This window comes from Dermatophagoides pteronyssinus, unplaced genomic scaffold (assembly GCF_027571235.1).
Source record: "Dermatophagoides pteronyssinus isolate colony J.1.1.1.1 unplaced genomic scaffold, Derpt_VIB-CSIC_2022.12 sq0024, whole genome shotgun sequence".
Classification (NCBI taxonomy): Eukaryota; Metazoa; Arthropoda; class Arachnida; order Sarcoptiformes; family Pyroglyphidae; genus Dermatophagoides; species Dermatophagoides pteronyssinus.
Window position 1 is genome coordinate 487,407 of NW_027461548.1, and position 18,996 is coordinate 506,402.

General features: G+C 24.6%; 8 protein-coding genes across 9 annotated transcripts in view; 6 read left to right on the top strand and 2 right to left on the bottom strand.

The window, feature by feature from the left end:
- Pmi (Transmembrane protein Pmi) overlaps positions 1–18,996 on the bottom strand; it is a 41,676-nt gene that overhangs the window by 20,961 nt on the left and 1,719 nt on the right. The window lies entirely within an intron of this gene.
- Positions 539–2,476, top strand: LOC113796569 (uncharacterized). The gene is made up of 2 exons (XM_027346868.2): positions 539–1,809; positions 1,874–2,476. The coding sequence occupies exons 1-2, from the start codon at positions 795–797 to the stop codon at positions 2,326–2,328; spliced, it is 1,470 nt and encodes a 489-aa protein (XP_027202669.2). The 5' UTR covers positions 539–794; the 3' UTR covers positions 2,329–2,476.
- On the top strand, positions 2,495–4,502 carry PIG-Z (phosphatidylinositol glycan anchor biosynthesis class Z). Its single transcript, XM_027346864.2, has 2 exons — positions 2,495–2,806; positions 2,884–4,502. The coding sequence occupies exons 1-2, from the start codon at positions 2,495–2,497 to the stop codon at positions 4,408–4,410; spliced, it is 1,839 nt and encodes a 612-aa protein (XP_027202665.2). The 3' UTR covers positions 4,411–4,502.
- LOC142645816 (uncharacterized) lies at positions 2,502–8,661 on the bottom strand. Of its 2 annotated transcripts, none has more exons than XM_075823163.1 (2): positions 6,992–8,661; positions 2,502–2,822 (listed from the first exon to the last, which is right to left on the bottom strand). In XM_075823163.1, exons 1-2 carry the CDS (start codon positions 8,310–8,312, stop codon positions 2,815–2,817), a joined length of 1,329 nt encoding a protein of 442 aa, XP_075679278.1. In that variant the 5' UTR covers positions 8,313–8,661; the 3' UTR covers positions 2,502–2,814. The 2 variants fall into 2 exon arrangements, with proteins under 2 accessions (XP_075679278.1, XP_075679279.1); XM_075823164.1 differs by lacking the exon at positions 2,502–2,822 and adding an exon at positions 3,406–3,549.
- Positions 4,684–6,867, top strand: LOC113796574 (uncharacterized). Its single transcript, XM_027346873.2, has 3 exons — positions 4,684–5,381; positions 5,473–6,170; positions 6,241–6,867. Exons 1-3 carry the CDS (start codon positions 5,038–5,040, stop codon positions 6,564–6,566), a joined length of 1,368 nt encoding a protein of 455 aa, XP_027202674.2. The 5' UTR covers positions 4,684–5,037; the 3' UTR covers positions 6,567–6,867.
- Positions 8,928–12,019, top strand: LOC113796570 (stress-activated protein kinase JNK-1-like). Its single transcript, XM_075823161.1, has 2 exons — positions 8,928–11,073; positions 11,142–12,019. The coding sequence occupies exon 1, from the start codon at positions 8,928–8,930 to the stop codon at positions 10,395–10,397; it is 1,470 nt and encodes a 489-aa protein (XP_075679276.1). The 3' UTR covers positions 10,398–11,073; positions 11,142–12,019.
- Positions 16,031–16,557, top strand: LOC113796549 (uncharacterized; the record flags this gene model as incomplete). Its single annotated transcript, XM_027346845.2, has 1 exon — positions 16,031–16,557. A coding segment is annotated over exon 1 (489 nt), but the record flags the coding sequence as incomplete, so codon positions are not given.
- Positions 16,541–17,382, top strand: LOC113796550 (uncharacterized). Its single transcript, XM_075823119.1, has one exon. The coding sequence runs from the start codon at positions 16,655–16,657 to the stop codon at positions 17,372–17,374; it is 720 nt and encodes a 239-aa protein (XP_075679234.1). The 5' UTR covers positions 16,541–16,654; the 3' UTR covers positions 17,375–17,382.

An 18,996-nucleotide genomic window follows, 5' to 3' on the forward strand; every position in this document is an offset into this window, starting at 1 on the left:
TTGTTTACCTGTTTTGTTTTGCTTTTTTTTTTTGTTGATCATCATTTTGGTCCTTGATTTCATTGGTTGCACCGCGGTGAAAAAATAAAAGAAAAAAAAGAATTTAAATATAGTGTTGATCATGTGAATTTGTCATAAATACCTGACTAATTGGAAAAAATGTTAATGGTAAACATGGTTATTATTATTATTATTATATATTATTATTATATCAAAACGTAGTCAAAAAAAATCAAACAACAATCCCATTACAATGTAATTGAAATTCAAGGTTCACATCAAACCAAAAAAAAAAAAAAAAAAAAAAGGATGTTAACAATAATAATAAAATCATATAAAAATTTTTGTTGTTGTTGATGTTGATGATGTTTTTCAGGATTAACAACGTTCATCAGATAAAATATAATCACATTGTGGAAAATGATAATTATAAATAAAAAAAAATTAAATCCTTTTTTCCAGAAAAACCTTGAATTTTGGCTTTTTTTCCCGTTTTCGAATGATTTTTTTTTCTTGACAAAAATCAACAGGTTGAAATAGCCGGATTCATGATCGCCATCTATCGATTGATAATCAAAACAACCAGAATAACTTGTTTGATGTGAGCAGCACAACAATGATGGTTACAATTGAACTTGATGTTTATTCGGTGTTCGATGACGTCAAAAATTTTTCGATTTTGATTCGGAAAAAAAAAAGAAATTCAAACCAAATCTAATCTTAATGTTTAAAAAACAAGATATTGTTTCCTTGTGAATTTTTCCTCGTCATTTTGGCCGCACCAAAAAAAAAACATGACCACAAAAGAGATTTTTGATATCAAAAATATTGATGTTGATGATAATCAACAACAACAGCAACAACAACAAAACAATGATAACAACACCGGTGATGATGCTGATGATGTTTATGATTTTGATGTTGATGAAAATTTTACCACCAATAACGACAAAAATAATTATAATTCAATGTATAATGTAATAAAACCCCGGCAATCAATTCGAAATCGTCGTAATCAACGATTTAATCAACAATTTAATTATAATAATAAATCAACGACAGAAACCAATTCAAAATCATATGATGATTCATTAAATTCTATTGAATTTATTGAAGAATTAAAAAGACGTTCGAATTATAATCATAGTGGTGGTGGTGGTATACTAAATTCATTATATTCAATTTATATGTGGCTTATACAAACAATAACATGGATTCAACGATCCATCATACAATATTTACATTATTGTCATATTACGATACGTTTAGCCATCTATTTACTAATGATTATTATTGCCGGTTCGATTAAAGATTATGTTGGTTTAGATCCACCTGATCAAGATGTTTCCATATTACCATTATCAATATTGAATTTTATACATCGTTATCTACGTTCATCAAAACGTTCATTTTTAAATGTTTATTTTGTTAAATTAGGTTGGTTTTGGACATTGATCGAAACGATACCGTTCATATTGATTACACGATTAATGATAACATTACGTCGAAGAAAATCCGAACATAATGATAATAATTGTAAATTGATAAAAATGAAAAATTATAATACAATTGAATCAAGTACTGGTGGTGATGAAATTGCTCAACAACAAGAACAAGAACAACAACAAAATGAAAATCAACATCAAAAACCATCACCATCGATTATCAAATCATTTTTTCATGATTATCTTGATGAATTAACCGGTCCATTAATACGATTATCATTAGCAACAATTGTTTGGTATTTTTCAGTCGAATCATTTGTTTATATTGGTAAATTGACTGGACATTGTCAATCCAATGATAAATGTAAGAAAAAGAAAATGATTTTTTTGTATCATTGTTAACAAATTACTATTGTATATTTTCACAGTACTTGTATATCTTCATACAACAATTGATGATTGTCGACGACAAGGTAATCGTTGGATACATGGCCTTGATATTAGTGGACATATATTTTTGATGACATTTTCCAATCTAATTTGTATTGAAGAATTACGTTATCTATTTTATCGTTTTGAAGAATTTCATGAATTTCATCGTTATATAAAATTCAATCGTGAACGTACAGAAAATTTTATCGAACCATATCGTTTTCGTTGGAATTCATCAATACATTGGTTAGGATTAATTTTAACATTAATCATAACAATTATAACATTAATATGGGATTATATGATGCTGCAGACAATGTTTTTCTATCATAATTTAATACAAAAAATTCTTGGATTTTTATGGGCTATTATAATGTGGTTTATAATCTATAAAATTATTACCGGATGGATATTCAAACCATTGAACATTGAATTCGAACGTAAACGATAATAACGTCGTTATTGAATAGTACAAAATAAACACAAAAAAATTTTTTTAGTGCGCTCAACAAATATTCCAAAAAAGAAAAAATTCTTTTTAAAAAATCATAACCAAAATTAGATCGATTAATTGTATTTATTAAAAAGAAAATAAAATTGATACAAAACAAAAAAAAATGAAAATTTCACGTCTAAAATTTTTACTTTATTCATTACAAATATTAAGAATAATTATTGTTTTTATTCCACAATTTGGTTATATACAACCGGATGAATTTCATCAATTTACCGAACCATTAGCTGAAAAATTTCTTCAAGTTAAAACATTAAAATGTTGGGAATTTACACGTGATCAACCGATTCGTTCGATGGTCATACCACAGCTATTGATTGGACCAATGTTTTCAGCATTTTATCATGCATTTCATTCGACATTTTATCAAACATTATCAAGTTATTGGATATTAGTATTACCACGTTTTATTATGGTTTGTATCTACCAAACTAAAAAAAGAAGAAAGAAAACTTTCATTAATTTTTCTTTCTTATTCGAAATCCTAAATAGGTTCTGTTCAGTTTTCTAATCGATATTGTATTGAATCGACTAGTCACAATCGTTAATTTTGGTGATCGATCATCATCACCGGCAACATTGAAAATATATACCGCTTTGATACATTCATCAACATATTTAGCATTCACATATTATAATCGAACATTTACAAATACAATCGAAACTATATTGTTTTCATTATTATTATTAGTCATTTTGGAATCATTACAACAATCATCTAAACATTGCCAACGATATAAAACAATCGTATCGATAAAAATTGGTTCATTATTATCGATTGGTTTTTTTAATCGTCCAACATTTGTTATTTTTGCCGCTATACCTTTGATGTTTTGGATTTGTTCCATTGATTTGAATCGAAAACCAAAATCAATCATTATTGAATGGACAAAGAATATCTGCCGAATTTTACCATCTTTTTTGATTGTATCATTAATATTTATTATTGGTGATAGTATCTACTATGATCGATTAGATATAATGGATATATTCATTGATCCAATGAATATAATCAAACATCTAGTGATAACACCATGGAATTTTATTTCCTATAATATTTGGCCATCAAATTTAGCCAATCATGGATTACATCCAATATATTTTCATTCATTCGTTTCGATGCCATTAATGTTTACATTATTAACAGCCATCATTTATCTAGATTTTGTTCAAAATATTTGGAAATTATTAATCAATAATCATCAAGGTATTATACAAATTTTTAATGATTTTCTAACAAATGAAAATCAATTTCGTTTTCGTTGTTTACTACAAATGACAATATTTATATCGATATCAATATTATCATTGATTCCACATCATGAACCAAGATTTTTATTACCATTAATCATTCCAATCATATGTTTATATGGTAATCAATTAGCCCGATTAATGCAAAAATTTCGATCATTATTGGCTATTTGGTTAATTATGCAGATTGTATTGTTAATATTTTATGGTTGGATTCATCAAGCCGGTATTATACGATCATTATTATTTTTACAAAATGAACATCACAATGAACTAATCGCCGGTGATGATATACAATCAGAAACAATAACAACACGTTTAATATTTACACGAATGTATTTACCACCACAACACTTGTTGCTTATACCTGATGATAATCAGTATTCAAAAATTCAAATTGATGATTATTCAATCGAATCAATACAACCATCATTACAATCGATTTTTGATTCGAAAAATTCAACAAAAATATTTCTAATAATGCCATCATGTTATGATGAAATGTTAAAATCAATGATTATCGATTATGAACATCAAAGTAAATCATCATCAACGAATCAAATTGAATTGAAATTATTACGTAAAGAATTTCCAAATTTTAATGCTGAAGATTTGGATCAATGTTTATGGCCAACAACAATGATCAACAACAGCAATGACAGCTACGATGATGATAATTCAACAATCATTGAACAATGGACAAAACGAATACGAAAAACATTTGGAATGAGTATCTGGCTAATCAAATTAAATTCATTTCAAATATGAATCAATAAGAAAAAAAAAGATGTTGTTTCTTTTCTCTCTATTTTTACAGTCAAAAAAATGAAAAAATAAAATGTAAATTTTTCTTTGAAAAATTATTAACAATTTGATCAATCATCATGTTTGATCATTCGTCTTTAGTTCAACATCATTTGTTATGCAATCACATTATTTTGAATATTATTGTTTTGATCTAATTTCATCATCATCATCATCTGGATTTGCCAGTAAATTTTCTATAAATATTTACATAGAAAACTGCTCAAACAAATTTTTAGACAAGAAAAAAAAATTTTTTGTTTTGTTTGTTTATTCTATAATTTACAATAATTATCGTAAACAAAAAAGAATTTATATTTACTTACTTACTTATACACATACCACACCTAAAAATTATTGAGGATTTTATTATCATTATTGGATTTTTTTTCAATCAGAAGTTATCTCCCGACAACGGATAATCACTATGGTTATTATTTTTTGTTGGATTTGATTATGATGATGATGATGATGATGAAGTGTAGCAACATCTGTTATCAATTTTTTTTTTGCTGGTGGTTCCATGAGTGAAAATCATCATCATTGAAAATCGATTTCAATCCAGCGGAGAGATAGAGAAAAACTGAATAAATGTTATTATCATTTATAAATCTAAAATCAATTCGTAAAAGAATTTATTTTAGAAAAATGGAAATGTCTTTACCATCGACAACAACAACAACAACAACATTACCATCATCGTCATCACCGTCGTGGTCATCATTATTATCATCGGAAAAAGATTACAAACAATCATCATTTATTATTGCTCAATTCAAACGACTATTTCGACAATTACGACTACGAAAACGACTAAGACGATGGCCAAAATTAAATTGTTATTCATTGATAACCATATTTATATTAATGTTTTTATTACCATTTTTATTAATATATCGTCTTTATTGGTTTCGTGATTTTGTCTATTTAATCCGGTAAATATTAACCGTTAACAAAAAAAATTTTTCCGTTATTAAAATGGATTTTTTTCCACGCTATGTCGATCCTAATCATCCACCGGAACAGGCCAACATTCGATCATAAAGTAACGTTCAAAAATGTGATTACACATTATCATATGGCTACTGCTGATAATGATACCGATGATCAGTCATTATGTTCATTGCATGGATGGATTTCAAGAAAACAACAGCAACAATCTGATCACAAAACATCATCAAACATCAAAGTAATTGATGCATTTTTATTTTCATTAGAATTTGATTTACTTGAAATACGTTTGCGTGAATTATGGCCAGTTGTTGATATATTTATTGCTATGGAATCAGATTATACATTTAGTGGTCGAAAAAAACCATTATGGTTAAAGGAAAAATTCCAAGAACGTTTTCAATGGGCATCGAAAAAATTGAAAATATTTCATTGTAATCAACTTCAGCCATTAGAATATGGTGAAAATCCATTTGTAAATGAAATTCGTATGCGTAATTGTATGACATGGACAATACGTTCATTAGCTAAACCAGAAGATTTAATAATTGTTGGTGATGTTGATGAAATACCAAGACAATCAACAATTGAATTATTTCGTAAATGTATTGGTTATCCAGAAATTGTACATTTGCAAATGAAAACATATTTTTATTCATTTGAATTTTATTATTCATCGGATGATTTTTGGCAATCAAAAATACAGATTTATGATCGAATTAGGTTTTATTATAGCCATCAAAAAGGTAGTGATTATCTTCTTGCTGATAGTGGTATGTTTTTTGTTTTTCACTAATTACATCCTAAATCCTAAATTAATCCAATTTGAACTAAAAAAAACAGGCTGGCATTGTACATTTTGTTTTCGTTATTTACAAGATTTTCGTTTCAAAATGACAAGCTATTCACATAATGATCGTTTAATGAAACGTTATTATCTGTTGGAAAGTGAAGAAATACAGCGACGTATTTGTAATGGTTTAGATATTTATGATATGTATCCAGAAGTTTATACATTTAAAGAAATGATACAAAAATTTGGTCCAATTCCACGGACAAATAGTTTTGTCGATATACCCAATGCATTGGTAAAATATTCGAAAAAATTTTCATTTCTATTAAAAGGAAATTGTATACGTGAAGATTATCAACGTGAATCTGTGGCTTAATCGATCACACACACTGAGGAAAAACATTAATCAATTTTTGCACACAAGGCTGATCAGAGATGTGTAAATGGTTATGGAAAAGAAAAGATTGCCTTCAAACAAAAATATATTTGTGGGAAATATTTGTTGTTTTCCACATCCCACCACGAAATATCTCCACAACAAATATGGAATCTAAAAATTACAAAAAATCCTTCGAAATTTGAATGTGATTTTTCATTGAAAACATAGATGCACAGATTTTTTACAAAAATTTTCAAATTTGTAAAGATTTTTTTTATAATTTTTTTTTATTGATAATTATGTGTTTTGTTTTGTTACTATTATTTGTTATAAACAAATTTTTTTATAAAATAATAAAATTAATGTAAAATTAAGTAAAAATAATTGCATATAATTATATTTATTAATAAAAAATACATTACCACATGTTAAACCAAATTGATTTGTTGATAATGTTTGTATAAATAGATTTAAACGTATTGTACGACGATTATTATTAGTGTTTAAAATCAATGAATTGCCAGTAATCAATTGTTGTTGTTGTTGTTTCCGTTGTAATAAATAATATTGCCGCTGTGCATTATAATTGGATAACCAACTACAACATAATTGATTTAATTGTGGAAATGATGATACTAATGAATAGATTACTGTACTTGAACCAAATGCTGATAATAATAGTAGAATGAATAATGAATTAAACAGATTCATTTGAATCTGACGGCCATAGAAAAGACTACAAAATATTATTGAACATTTTGATATTAATTCAATGGATAAAAATATTGATCTCAATGAATAATTCAAATGTAATGTTTCATTATATAATTGTAAATATGGACGATGAAAATAATACCAAAATAAACAATCAATAAACATTATGTTTGAATGTTTAATTTGTTGCGGTTGCGGTTTTTGCGATTGTCGTCGTTGATTACGTTTTAGAATATTATTCAAATGATATAATAATTGTTTAAATTGTAAACAAAAAAATTCAATACTAAACATTAAATGTTTCATCGATATAAATAGCTGACCAAATGTATAGCTAGTATGAATGAAAACAAATATTGCTATACAAATAAACAGGATAATATTTTGTAAATAATAATGACCATTTATAAATGATTTAATTGTAAAAAATATAATCATTATGAATATAATTGTTAAACCAAATGTAAGGATTTTATAAATCATATTTGTAAATAAATTTATAATCAATATAAAACGTGAATATTGTTGATGAAAATATCTGAATAAATTTGAATCATTATAATTAAAATATTTTATAAATATATAATTAACATGACATTCATAACATAATGTACGTTTAAATACAATAAAACACATATGTTCCAATAATAATAAATTACAAATAGCAAATTCAGCTAATAAACGACATTCTTGTATATGTAAAATTTCATTTAAATTTTGTAATGAAATTGGCAGGCCAATTAAATTCGGATCAATAACTAATATAATTAAAAATGAAATATTTATTATTGCAGCAATTGTTATAATAATTGTACGGCGAAATGTTTGAAATTTCATTGGTATTTGATGATTTTGATAATCATGAAGATTATATTCTAAACGTACTGCATATTGTTTCCATGAATGAAAACAATATTTCATTATTTGTGATATTGAAATTGGTTTTGGATATTTTATTTTTGTCCATAATGTTGTTGGTGATAATTTAGTTAAGTTTGAATAGAATTTATCAATAGATTTCATTATCATTGGTTTCTTGAATGGTAACAGTCAACAAAAAACAGCCAACACCAGCAAATACCAAGTTGCTCGAATCGTCAGAATGAACTGTTTAGAAATTAGTGATTTTTTTTCGGGTTGTTTGGGGAAACCAGAAATATATTCAAAATGGCTATATTTATTTCGATTTTTTTTCCCAATCAATTTATTGAATTTCAAGAAAAACAAAGAAATTTCTAAATGACGTTTTTCACTTTTTCATTCATCATTTTCGAATGTTTTGAAATTTTTTTTTTTTTTTGAGAAGAAAAATGAAAAAATTTTCAATTATTTAAATAAATCGATTGAAAATATGATTAGAAAAGAAAACCCATCGGAATGAAATCATCAAACATTGTTTAAGGGAAAAACAACTTAATGCAATCATCGTTGATTATCTATGGCTAATTTTATAAATAAAAAAAATTTAAAAAAAAATCTCAGGTTGTTGTTGGTAACCAGAAATTTTTTGAGTTTAGATTTAGATATGATGGAAAATTATGATGGTAGGCGTTTCATAATACACACACACACACACACACACACAATCATTATCATCAATCAATCAAACATCATCAAAACAAACAAACAAACAAACAAACAAAAATGACAAACGAATTTGAAAATGTAGAACTATATGATGAATTTTATGAATGTCGCCCTGCATATTTGGATGTAAATGATATTGATACATCATCATTGGAATCAATAATATCATCATCAAATGATTCGAATGATTTAAACAACAACGACATTGATGATGATAATTATCAACAAATACTAATGAATACAAAAGAATCATTAAAAACATATGTTATAATTTCATTATTAGAAAATTGTCGTTTATATTTACCAAAACAATATGATGAAATTGTTTATCTTAGTTCCGGGCAACAAGGTGTTTTATGTGCTGCACGTGATCGTTTAACCGGTAAAATGGTTGCTATTAAAAAATTTGATCATCCATTTGAACATATTGATAATGTTGAACGTTTATTACGTGAATTTCGTATATTAAAATTTGTTAATCATCCAAATGTTATGATGTTGTTGGATGCATTTCCTGGTCGTGCACAATCATTAAATGAATTTGAAGATGTATATTTGGTTACAGAATTAATGGATCATGATTTATCGATTATTTGTAATGATCGAAAACATTTTCTTAATCATTCAGAAATTGCTGAAATTATTTATCAAATTCTTTGTGGTATTCAATATCTTCATCGTATTGGTCTTGTACATGGTGATTTATCACCAGCCAATATTGTTATTCGTAATAATCGATTTGATGATCATTTAGAAGTAAAAATTATTGATTTTGGTCAAACAAAATTATCATATCGATCATCATCATTATCGATTAATAACAGCAACAAACATCAATCATCGTTATTATCGACACGATCATATCGTGCACCTGAAGTTTTATTAAATATGGATAATCATTTTGATTTTCCAATCGATATTTGGTCAATCGGGTGTATAATGTTTGAATTATTAAGTAAAGATGTACTTATTCAAGGTATTAGTGATTATCATCAATGGAAACATATTGAATCAATATTGGGTAATCCAAAAGATACATTTTTACGACGAATACGTTCAAGTATACGTAATATACTTGGTAGACAACAACGATCAACGAATCAACGAAATAGAATTGATCAAATTTTCAATATAAAATGTGAATCAAATGATGAAAATGAATATTTTAATGAACAGGCAAAAGATTTATTACAACGAATATTAGTTGTTGATCCACGTGAACGTATAACTGTAGATGATGCATTAAAACATCCATATTTTAAGGCAAGAACAAATTCCAAATTACCACAACAAGATGATGATGATAATAATGATGATGATGATGAACAAAAAATGGACAATAATCAAAACAATTTCGAACAAATTATCGAATATCGTGAACCATTCAACGACAGTATCGATACTATCGATACTCTTTCCAATGATGAACAATATCAATATTGGAAAAAATTATTATTCGATGAAATTCGTCTATTTCAACATAAACATCGACAACAAATTCGACAAACATTAAATTCTATTATTTGAAACACAATTTTTGTTTAAAATGTTCTAATTTTTTTTTGTTTTGTTTTGTTGTTTAAAAAAAATAAAAAATAAAAATTCAATGATGATTGATGATGTCATGAAAAAAAACGTGATCGATTGTTTTAGGTTAACAAAAAAAACGATGATCAAATTGTTTACAAGCGAGCATTTTGATGATGATGATAATGATAAAATGAAATGAGCCCAAATTGCCTTATAATCAAATTTATTCATGAATAATGTTGATGACCATGATGACCATGATGATATATTGATAACAAACAAGATATAAATGTCAAAGAGTAAATCTTTCTGACAAGATTCTAATCAAACGTCACGTCGTGTCCATAAATGATGATGATTTTGATTTTGAATTTGATTCTTTGGGCCACGATTTTCAGTTTTTTTTCTGTTCTCTGGTATCTCTCAAATTTCAATGTTATTATTGTTATTGTTTGGATAACATGTTAGATGATTAAACATCAAACATAGTTATCATTCAAATTCAATCTTTTATTGTTTATCCATACGGATGATTTTTCTCCTGATGATATCTAATCAGGATGATGATGATGATGATTGAATTATTACCATGGGAAAACTTAATCAACATCTTTATACAACAACAACAACAACAGCAAGGTCATCATCGCAACAACAACATAATGGCTGATCGGTAATGATGATAATCTATTGTAAAACATTGATCTAATCACTTTATTTATTTATTTATTCATAATCTAGGAACTGCAAACAAACAAACAGATTGATTCCCATCATTATCATTATCAACAACAACAAAAAAAACAAGATGAATCAAACACCATTTTTGTATTATTATTTTGTTTCTGATCGTGTTTGAAAGAATTTTAAATCATTTAATCCAAAACAAAAAACATCATTATCCAAACAATTTCCTAACTAATGTTAATATTGAGCCTATGATATTGATCATCATTTTGTAATATTTCATGTTTGCTGTTGTTGTTGTTGTTGTTGTTATTGAATCACAATCGATTTTTAATATTTCCTAATTTTATCGATTATAGAATCATCAATTCTAATGAAAAACTTTTATATAAAAAAAATTGAACAATAATTAGGCAGCTTGCCTAAATATAATTCATCATTATTAATAATAATATTGAGCCTTAACTGGTTTTGACCAGTTTTGAATAGCCTATGATATTGATCATCATTTTGGAATATTTCACGTTTGTTGTTGTTGTTATTGAAGCATTCACAATCGATTTTTAATATTTCATAATTTTATCGATTATTGAATCATCAATTCTAATGAAAAACTATAAAAAAAATTGAACAATAATTGCCTAAATATAATTCATCATTATTAATAATTCAACCAATGACAAATGATTTTTAGTGTTTTTTCATTTCGCAAAAAGTTAATAATATTCATTGACGAAAAAGAAATAATGATCTCTTCATAATAATAATTTTACCGGCATATTTTTTTTCCTGAGAACTATTATGGGCAAATATCGATCTTTATTGAATTTTTTCTTTAGAAAAAAATCTTTGTCTTATTTTTTATTCGCGATCAAAAAAATATATGAAATTAAACATTTCCTAATCAGTATTCATTCATAAAACAACGAAAAAATAATAAATAATAATGAAAATGATGAAACGAATATTAAACCTTATTTATTCAACAAATTATATTCGTTTTGGCAATGTTGTTCAAGATTGTTTTGAATCATTAAAATTTTATATATATCGTTTAGAATATTCATTTGAAGATTATGAACAACGAAAAATACAATGGTCATATCAAACATTTCGTCGAACAATATGGTTAGCATTAAATTCATGGATCAACATATTTTATATTGTTCATTTAGCATTTTTTCCAAATTATTTTCTATGGAAATCATTAAAATCATTTGAACGTGCATTTCAATTTGAACGTGTTGATTTTCTTTTACAATATCAAATAACCATGTTTATTATAGTTGAATGTTTATGGTTTAAGTTTTTAAAAAATATTCTTTCCTATAATTATCCATTCAATAATTTAATGCAAAGATATGCTTATTATTTTGATGATAATAAATTAAAATCTGAATATCGTCAATATTTAACACGTTTTATTCATACAGGAAATTTTATATCAAAAACATTAAATATGATGATGACAATCCTTATAATCATATTCGGTATATTTGGTATTCCAATACTTATTTTATTATTTATAAATAATGAAATCACATTCATTTCATTAATAATCCATTTATTATTATTAACCAATCTAGTAATACGTTCAATTTATTTAATTGGCCAATTATTTGATACATTAACATATTTATTATTTTTTATCGAATTAGTAAAATTACAAATCAAACAAATAACATTATGTTTACAATCGAAAATTCGTTGTTATCGATTTAATCAATTAATTTGTCGTCAATTTATGAAAAAATATGGTCAAATTATTCATGATGTATTTATTATTGATCAAGCAATGAGCCGAGTTTTTTTCGCTATTGAAACTGTTGCAAAATCGTCTATTATTTATTGTACTTTATTTTATAGTAAACAAATTGAAATGAATTTATTCAATACATCTATTTGTATATTTTTTCTATCAACTTGTATCTATTCGAATGGTATTTATTCACATGCATCTCAATTACCATATTATAATCGTTTAGGATGTTTATCATTAATAAATTGGTTAACACGATCAAAATATCAACGTTATAATAAAAAACGATCAATACGATCAATATCAATACGGAATGATATTCGTATAAATCTTTTTACACAGATTATGTCCGAAAATCATTTAGGTTTTAATTGTGGACAAATATTTCCAATTATTAAATATAAATTTGTTGAAATATTTTTAATGAATTTTCAATTAATTATTTTATTCTATAAAAAAATCATTATGAAATAATTTAATTTACAAAAAAAACAAAACAATAATTTGTTAATCATCATCCCCATCAATTACTAATTTAAGATTTAGTTTTTTTTCCATAAATATTATTTGTATTCAATCGGTTATTGTATTTTATTTTTTAGTTGTTGTTGCAAATTTAGAACGCCTTCGCACTTTTGTTTTGTTTTTGTAAATTGTTGTTTGAATAAATAAAACTTTCAAAATAATTATTATTGATAATATTGAGCGCCTAAAATGGTTTTGACCAGTTTTGAATAGCCTATGATATTGATCTTCATTTGGAATATTTTACGTTTGTTGTTGTTATTGAAGCATTCACAATCGATTTTTAATATTTCATAATCTTATCGATTATTGAATCATCAATTCTAATGAAAAACAATAAAAAAAATTGAGCAATAATTGCCTAAATATAATTCATCATTATTAATAATTCAACCAATGACAAATGATTTTTAGTGTTTTTTCATTTCGCAAAAAGTTAATAATATTCATTGACGAAAAAGAAATAATGATCTCTTCATAATAATAATTTTACCGGCATATTTTTTTTCCTGAGAACTATTATGGGCAAATATCGATCTTTATTGAATTTTTTCTTTAGAAAAAAAATCTTTGTCTTATTTTTTTATTCGCGATCAAAAAAATATATGAAATTAAACATTTCCTAATCAGTATTCATTCATAAAACAACGAAAAAATAATAAATAATAATGAAAATGATGAAACGAATATTAAACCTTATTTATTCAACAAATTATATTCGTTTTGGCAATGTTGTTCAAGATTGTTTTGAATCATTAAAATTTTATATATATCGTTTAGAATATTCATTTGAAGATTATGAACAACGAAAAATACAATGGTCATATCAAACATTTCGTCGAACAATATGGTTAGCATTAAATTCATGGATCAACATATTTTATATTGTTCATTTAGCATTTTTTCCAAATTATTTTCTATGGAAATCATTAAAATCATTTGAACGTGCATTTCAATTTGAACGTGTTGATTTTCTTTTACAATATCAAATAACCGTATTTATTATACTTGAATATATATGGTTTAAGTTTTTTAAAAAAATTCTTTCCTATAATTATCCATTAAATAATTTAATGAAAAAATATGCTTATCATTTTAATGATAATCAATTCGAATCTGAATATCGTCAATATTTAACACGTTTTATTCATACAGGGAATTTTATATCGAAAACATTAAATATGATGATGACAATCCTTATAATTATAATGGGTATATTTGCTATTCCGATATTTATTTCATTATTTATTAATAATGAAATTACATTCATTTCATTAATAATCCATTTATTACTATCAACCAATCTATTGATACGATCAATTTTTTTAGTTGGTCAATTATTTAATGCATTAATATATTTATTATTTTTTATCGAATTATTGAAATTACAAATCAAACAAATATTATTATGTTTACAATTGAAAATTTGTTGTTGTCGATTTAATCAATCAATTTATCGTCAATTTATGAAACAATATGATCAACTTAATCATGATGTATTTATTATTAATCAAACAATGAGTCGTGTTTTTTTCGGTATTGAAACTATTTCCAAATCGGCTATTATTTATTGTACTTTATTTTCTATAGTAAACAAAATGAAATGAATATATTCAATACAATCTATTTGTATATTTTTACTATCAACATTTATCTATTCGAATGGTATTTATTCACATGCATCTCAATTACCACATTATAATCGTTTAGGATGTTTATTGTTTATGAAATGGTTAGCAAGAAAACAATATCAACGTTATAATCAAAATCGATCAATACGATCAATACGATCAATACGATCAATATCAGTACGGAATGAAATTCGTATAAATCTTTTTAAACAGACTATGTCCGAAAATCATTTAGGTTTTAATTGTGGACAAATATTTCCAATTATTAAATATAAATTTGTTGAAATATTTTTAATGAATTTTCAATTAATTATTTTATTCTATAAAAAAATCATTATGAAATAATTTAATTTACAAAAAAAACAAAACAAAAAAAAAAACAATTTGTTAATCATCATCCCCATCAATTACTGATTTTAGATTTAGTTATTTTTTTCCATAAATATTATTTATATTCAATCGGTTATTGTATTTTATATTTTAGTTGTTGTTGCAAATTTAGAACACCTTTGCACTTTGTGTTATGTTGTTTTGTAAATTGTTGTTTGAATAAATAAAATTATCATTTAAAAAAAATAGCTGATAAATATGTTGAATTATTTTTGAGTGAATTTTGTATTACCAGGTTTTTAAAGAGTAATAATTCTATCTAAATAAAAATTTTGTTTTAAAATAAATTATTTAAATTATAATGATAACTATAATCAAACTTTCATTTGGAATATTTCAAGTTATTTTTGTTGTTGTTGTTGTTTTTTTCAATTTAACATTGACGATTTTTAATGTAAATAATGTCGATCTAATCGATTATTGAATCATCAATCTCATAGTGAAAATGAAAAAAACTTTAATCAATGAAAGAACAAACAAAAACAATATACACAATCATAATCATTTTTTTCATCAAAAAAAAAGTCAATATTCATTGTCAAAAACAAAGTATAATGATCTTTTCATTTTGTAATTTTTGTTTTTCTTGATTGTTGGAAAAAAATTTTGAAATCAAACATTATTTGCTAATCAGTATTCATTCATAAAACAACGAAAGATAATAATAATAATAATAATGAAAATGATGAAACGAATATTAAATCAAATTTATCCAACAAATTATATTCGCATTGGCAATATTATTGAAGATAGTTTTGAATGTTTAAAATTTTATGTATATCGTTTAGAATATTCATTTGAAGATTATGAACAACGAAAAATTCAATGGTCATATCAAACATTTCGTCGAACAATATGGTTAACATTAAATTCATGGATCAATATATTTTATATTGTTCATTTAACATTTTATCCAAGTTATTTTCATCAAAAATCATTAAAATCATTTGAACATTTATTTCAATTTGAACGTATTGATTTATTATTTCAATTTCAAATAACAATATTTATTATACTTGAATATTTATGTTTTAAATTTTTCAAAAATATTCTTACCTATAATTTTCCAGCAAATATTATTGTACAAAAATATTGTTATAGATTTGATGATAATCAATTAAATTGTAAATATCGTCAATATTTAACACGTTTAATTTATATTGGTGATTTTATATCAAAAACATTAAATATTATAATGATAATCATTATAATTATATTCGGTATATTTGTTATTCCAATATTTATTTCATTATTTATAAATAATGAAATTACATTCATTCTCATTAATAATATATTTATTATTATTAATCAATCTATTAATACGTTCAATTTATTTAATTGGACAATTATTTAATGCATTAAAATATCTGCTATTTTTTATTGAATTATTAAAATTACAAATCAAACAAATAATTTTACATATATGTTCAATAATTCAATTAGATCGATTTGATCAATCAATTTATCGTCAATTTATGAAACAATATGATCAACTTAATCATGATGTATTTATTATTAATCAAACAATGAGTCGTGTTTTTTTCGGTATCGAAACTATTTCCAAATCGGCTATTATTTATTGTAGTATTTTCTATAGTAAACAAACTGAAATGCATTTATTCAATACAATTATCTGTATATTTTTACTATCAACATTTATCTTTACGAATGGTATTTATTCCAGAGCATCACAATTACCATATTATAATCGTTTAGGATGTTTATCATTGATGAAATGGTTAGCACGAAAACAATATCAACGATATAGAAAAATTTGCGGTAGTAAAAAACAAAAATTATTACGACCATTATCAATTTGTAATGAAATTCGTTCAAATCTTTTCGGGCAAATTATGTCCGAAAATCATTTGGGTTTTAGTTGTGGACAAATATTTCTCGTTATTAAATATAAATATGTTGAATTATTTTTAATGAATTTTGTATTAATACTTTTATTTTATAAAAAAATTTGTATGAAATAATTTTATTTTATTTACAAAACAAAAAAAACATTACACTTTTTTCTTGTAACTCTACACATTACTTTCAGAAAATATGACAACAAACGAAACAACAACAAAAATTCAAACTTTTTAATCATAAAATCTGAAATTTGAGACAAATAAAAAGAAACATTTCATAATCCATATTAACAAACGATCAAATGATGAATGTTTTGATCGAAATTGAAGATTCAGTTTAGTTTTTTTTTGTTTCATAAATATTTTCGTATTCAATCAGTTATTTTTTATTTACTGCAAATTTAGAACACCTTCACACTTTTTTTAAATCCTTTTTGACCATGAATAAAATCTTTGTCGTTATCATTGACATCAACGACATCGTCTACATCAGGATTTCGTTAATAAATTTTACTTAAACGACGATGTTGATGATGATGATGATGATGACATAATGAAATTCAATTGTTTTGTTGTTTTGTTGTTTTTCTATTTTGCATCACCTCTACCATTACATACATACATACAGTAGGTGGTATGTATTCAAATCAATCATCATTATTTGATGATTTTAAAGTGTTTTTTTTGTCAAGTTTCATTTTTCTTCTCCCCTCCTTTTATTATTATTACTTATTTTTTCACTTTCAAAAAAAGCTATTGCCACTCATTGTGTGTTGATTGTGTATTTTGACCAATCAAGGTCAATATAGAATCGAATGAAAAAAAAACATAATATCCATTTAATGATCATTATTCGAAACGGAAACTTTAATGATGATTTTTTTTTCGTTTTCGTTAATGGTTTTCTCGTTTGAACTGATTCATTTTTTTCTTGTTGTTTTCGATTTCGAAATATTCATAATCATGTTGCGAATGTCAAGGTTATTATTATTGGTTTGTATATTTGTGGAAACAAAAGCAAAGCAAAGCAAAAAATTCGTTTGTTAAAATTGAAATTAATTTATCGATTTATCGATCAATCAAAATTATCAATTAAAAAATTGAACTATTTAGACTGTAGCGACTATTTTTTTGAAAAAAATGATGGGAAGAAAAATATATGGATCATAAGTAAGCAAAAAAGAGAGAAATGTTTACGAAAATTGAATCACTTTTTTCACTTTTCATTTTCATTTTCTTCAAAATTGATTGATGAATTTTTCTTCTACTTTTTTGCTAATGAAATCTATGGGATGATGAAATCGTGTATTCATGATTTTCATCATCATCATCATCATTCAATGCAATTTAATTTAATTTTGAAGAAATTCATTTTTTTTTGAATTTTATTCAACTTTTTCACTGAAAATGAAACCTGTTCTGATCATATTGATCACTCAAATGTAGTTTGGGTTAAAATTGAAAAAAACTTTCCGTAATTTCCATATATCAATTATTGATTGATTTACGGGAAATTTTCCCTGAAAAAAACGCTTTTTTTCGCATTTAATTTTAGAGTTTTTGACAGCGATGACGATGATGATGAAGGATGTTTTGCTCAATAATTTTTATTTTTGTAATTTTCAAATGAAATTTTTCTTTTTTGAGACATTTTTTCAGCAACAAAAAAGAAAAATTGAAAACAAATCAAACGAATTAATGGATTTTCCTCACAACAACAGCAAAAATGAATGAATGAAGGA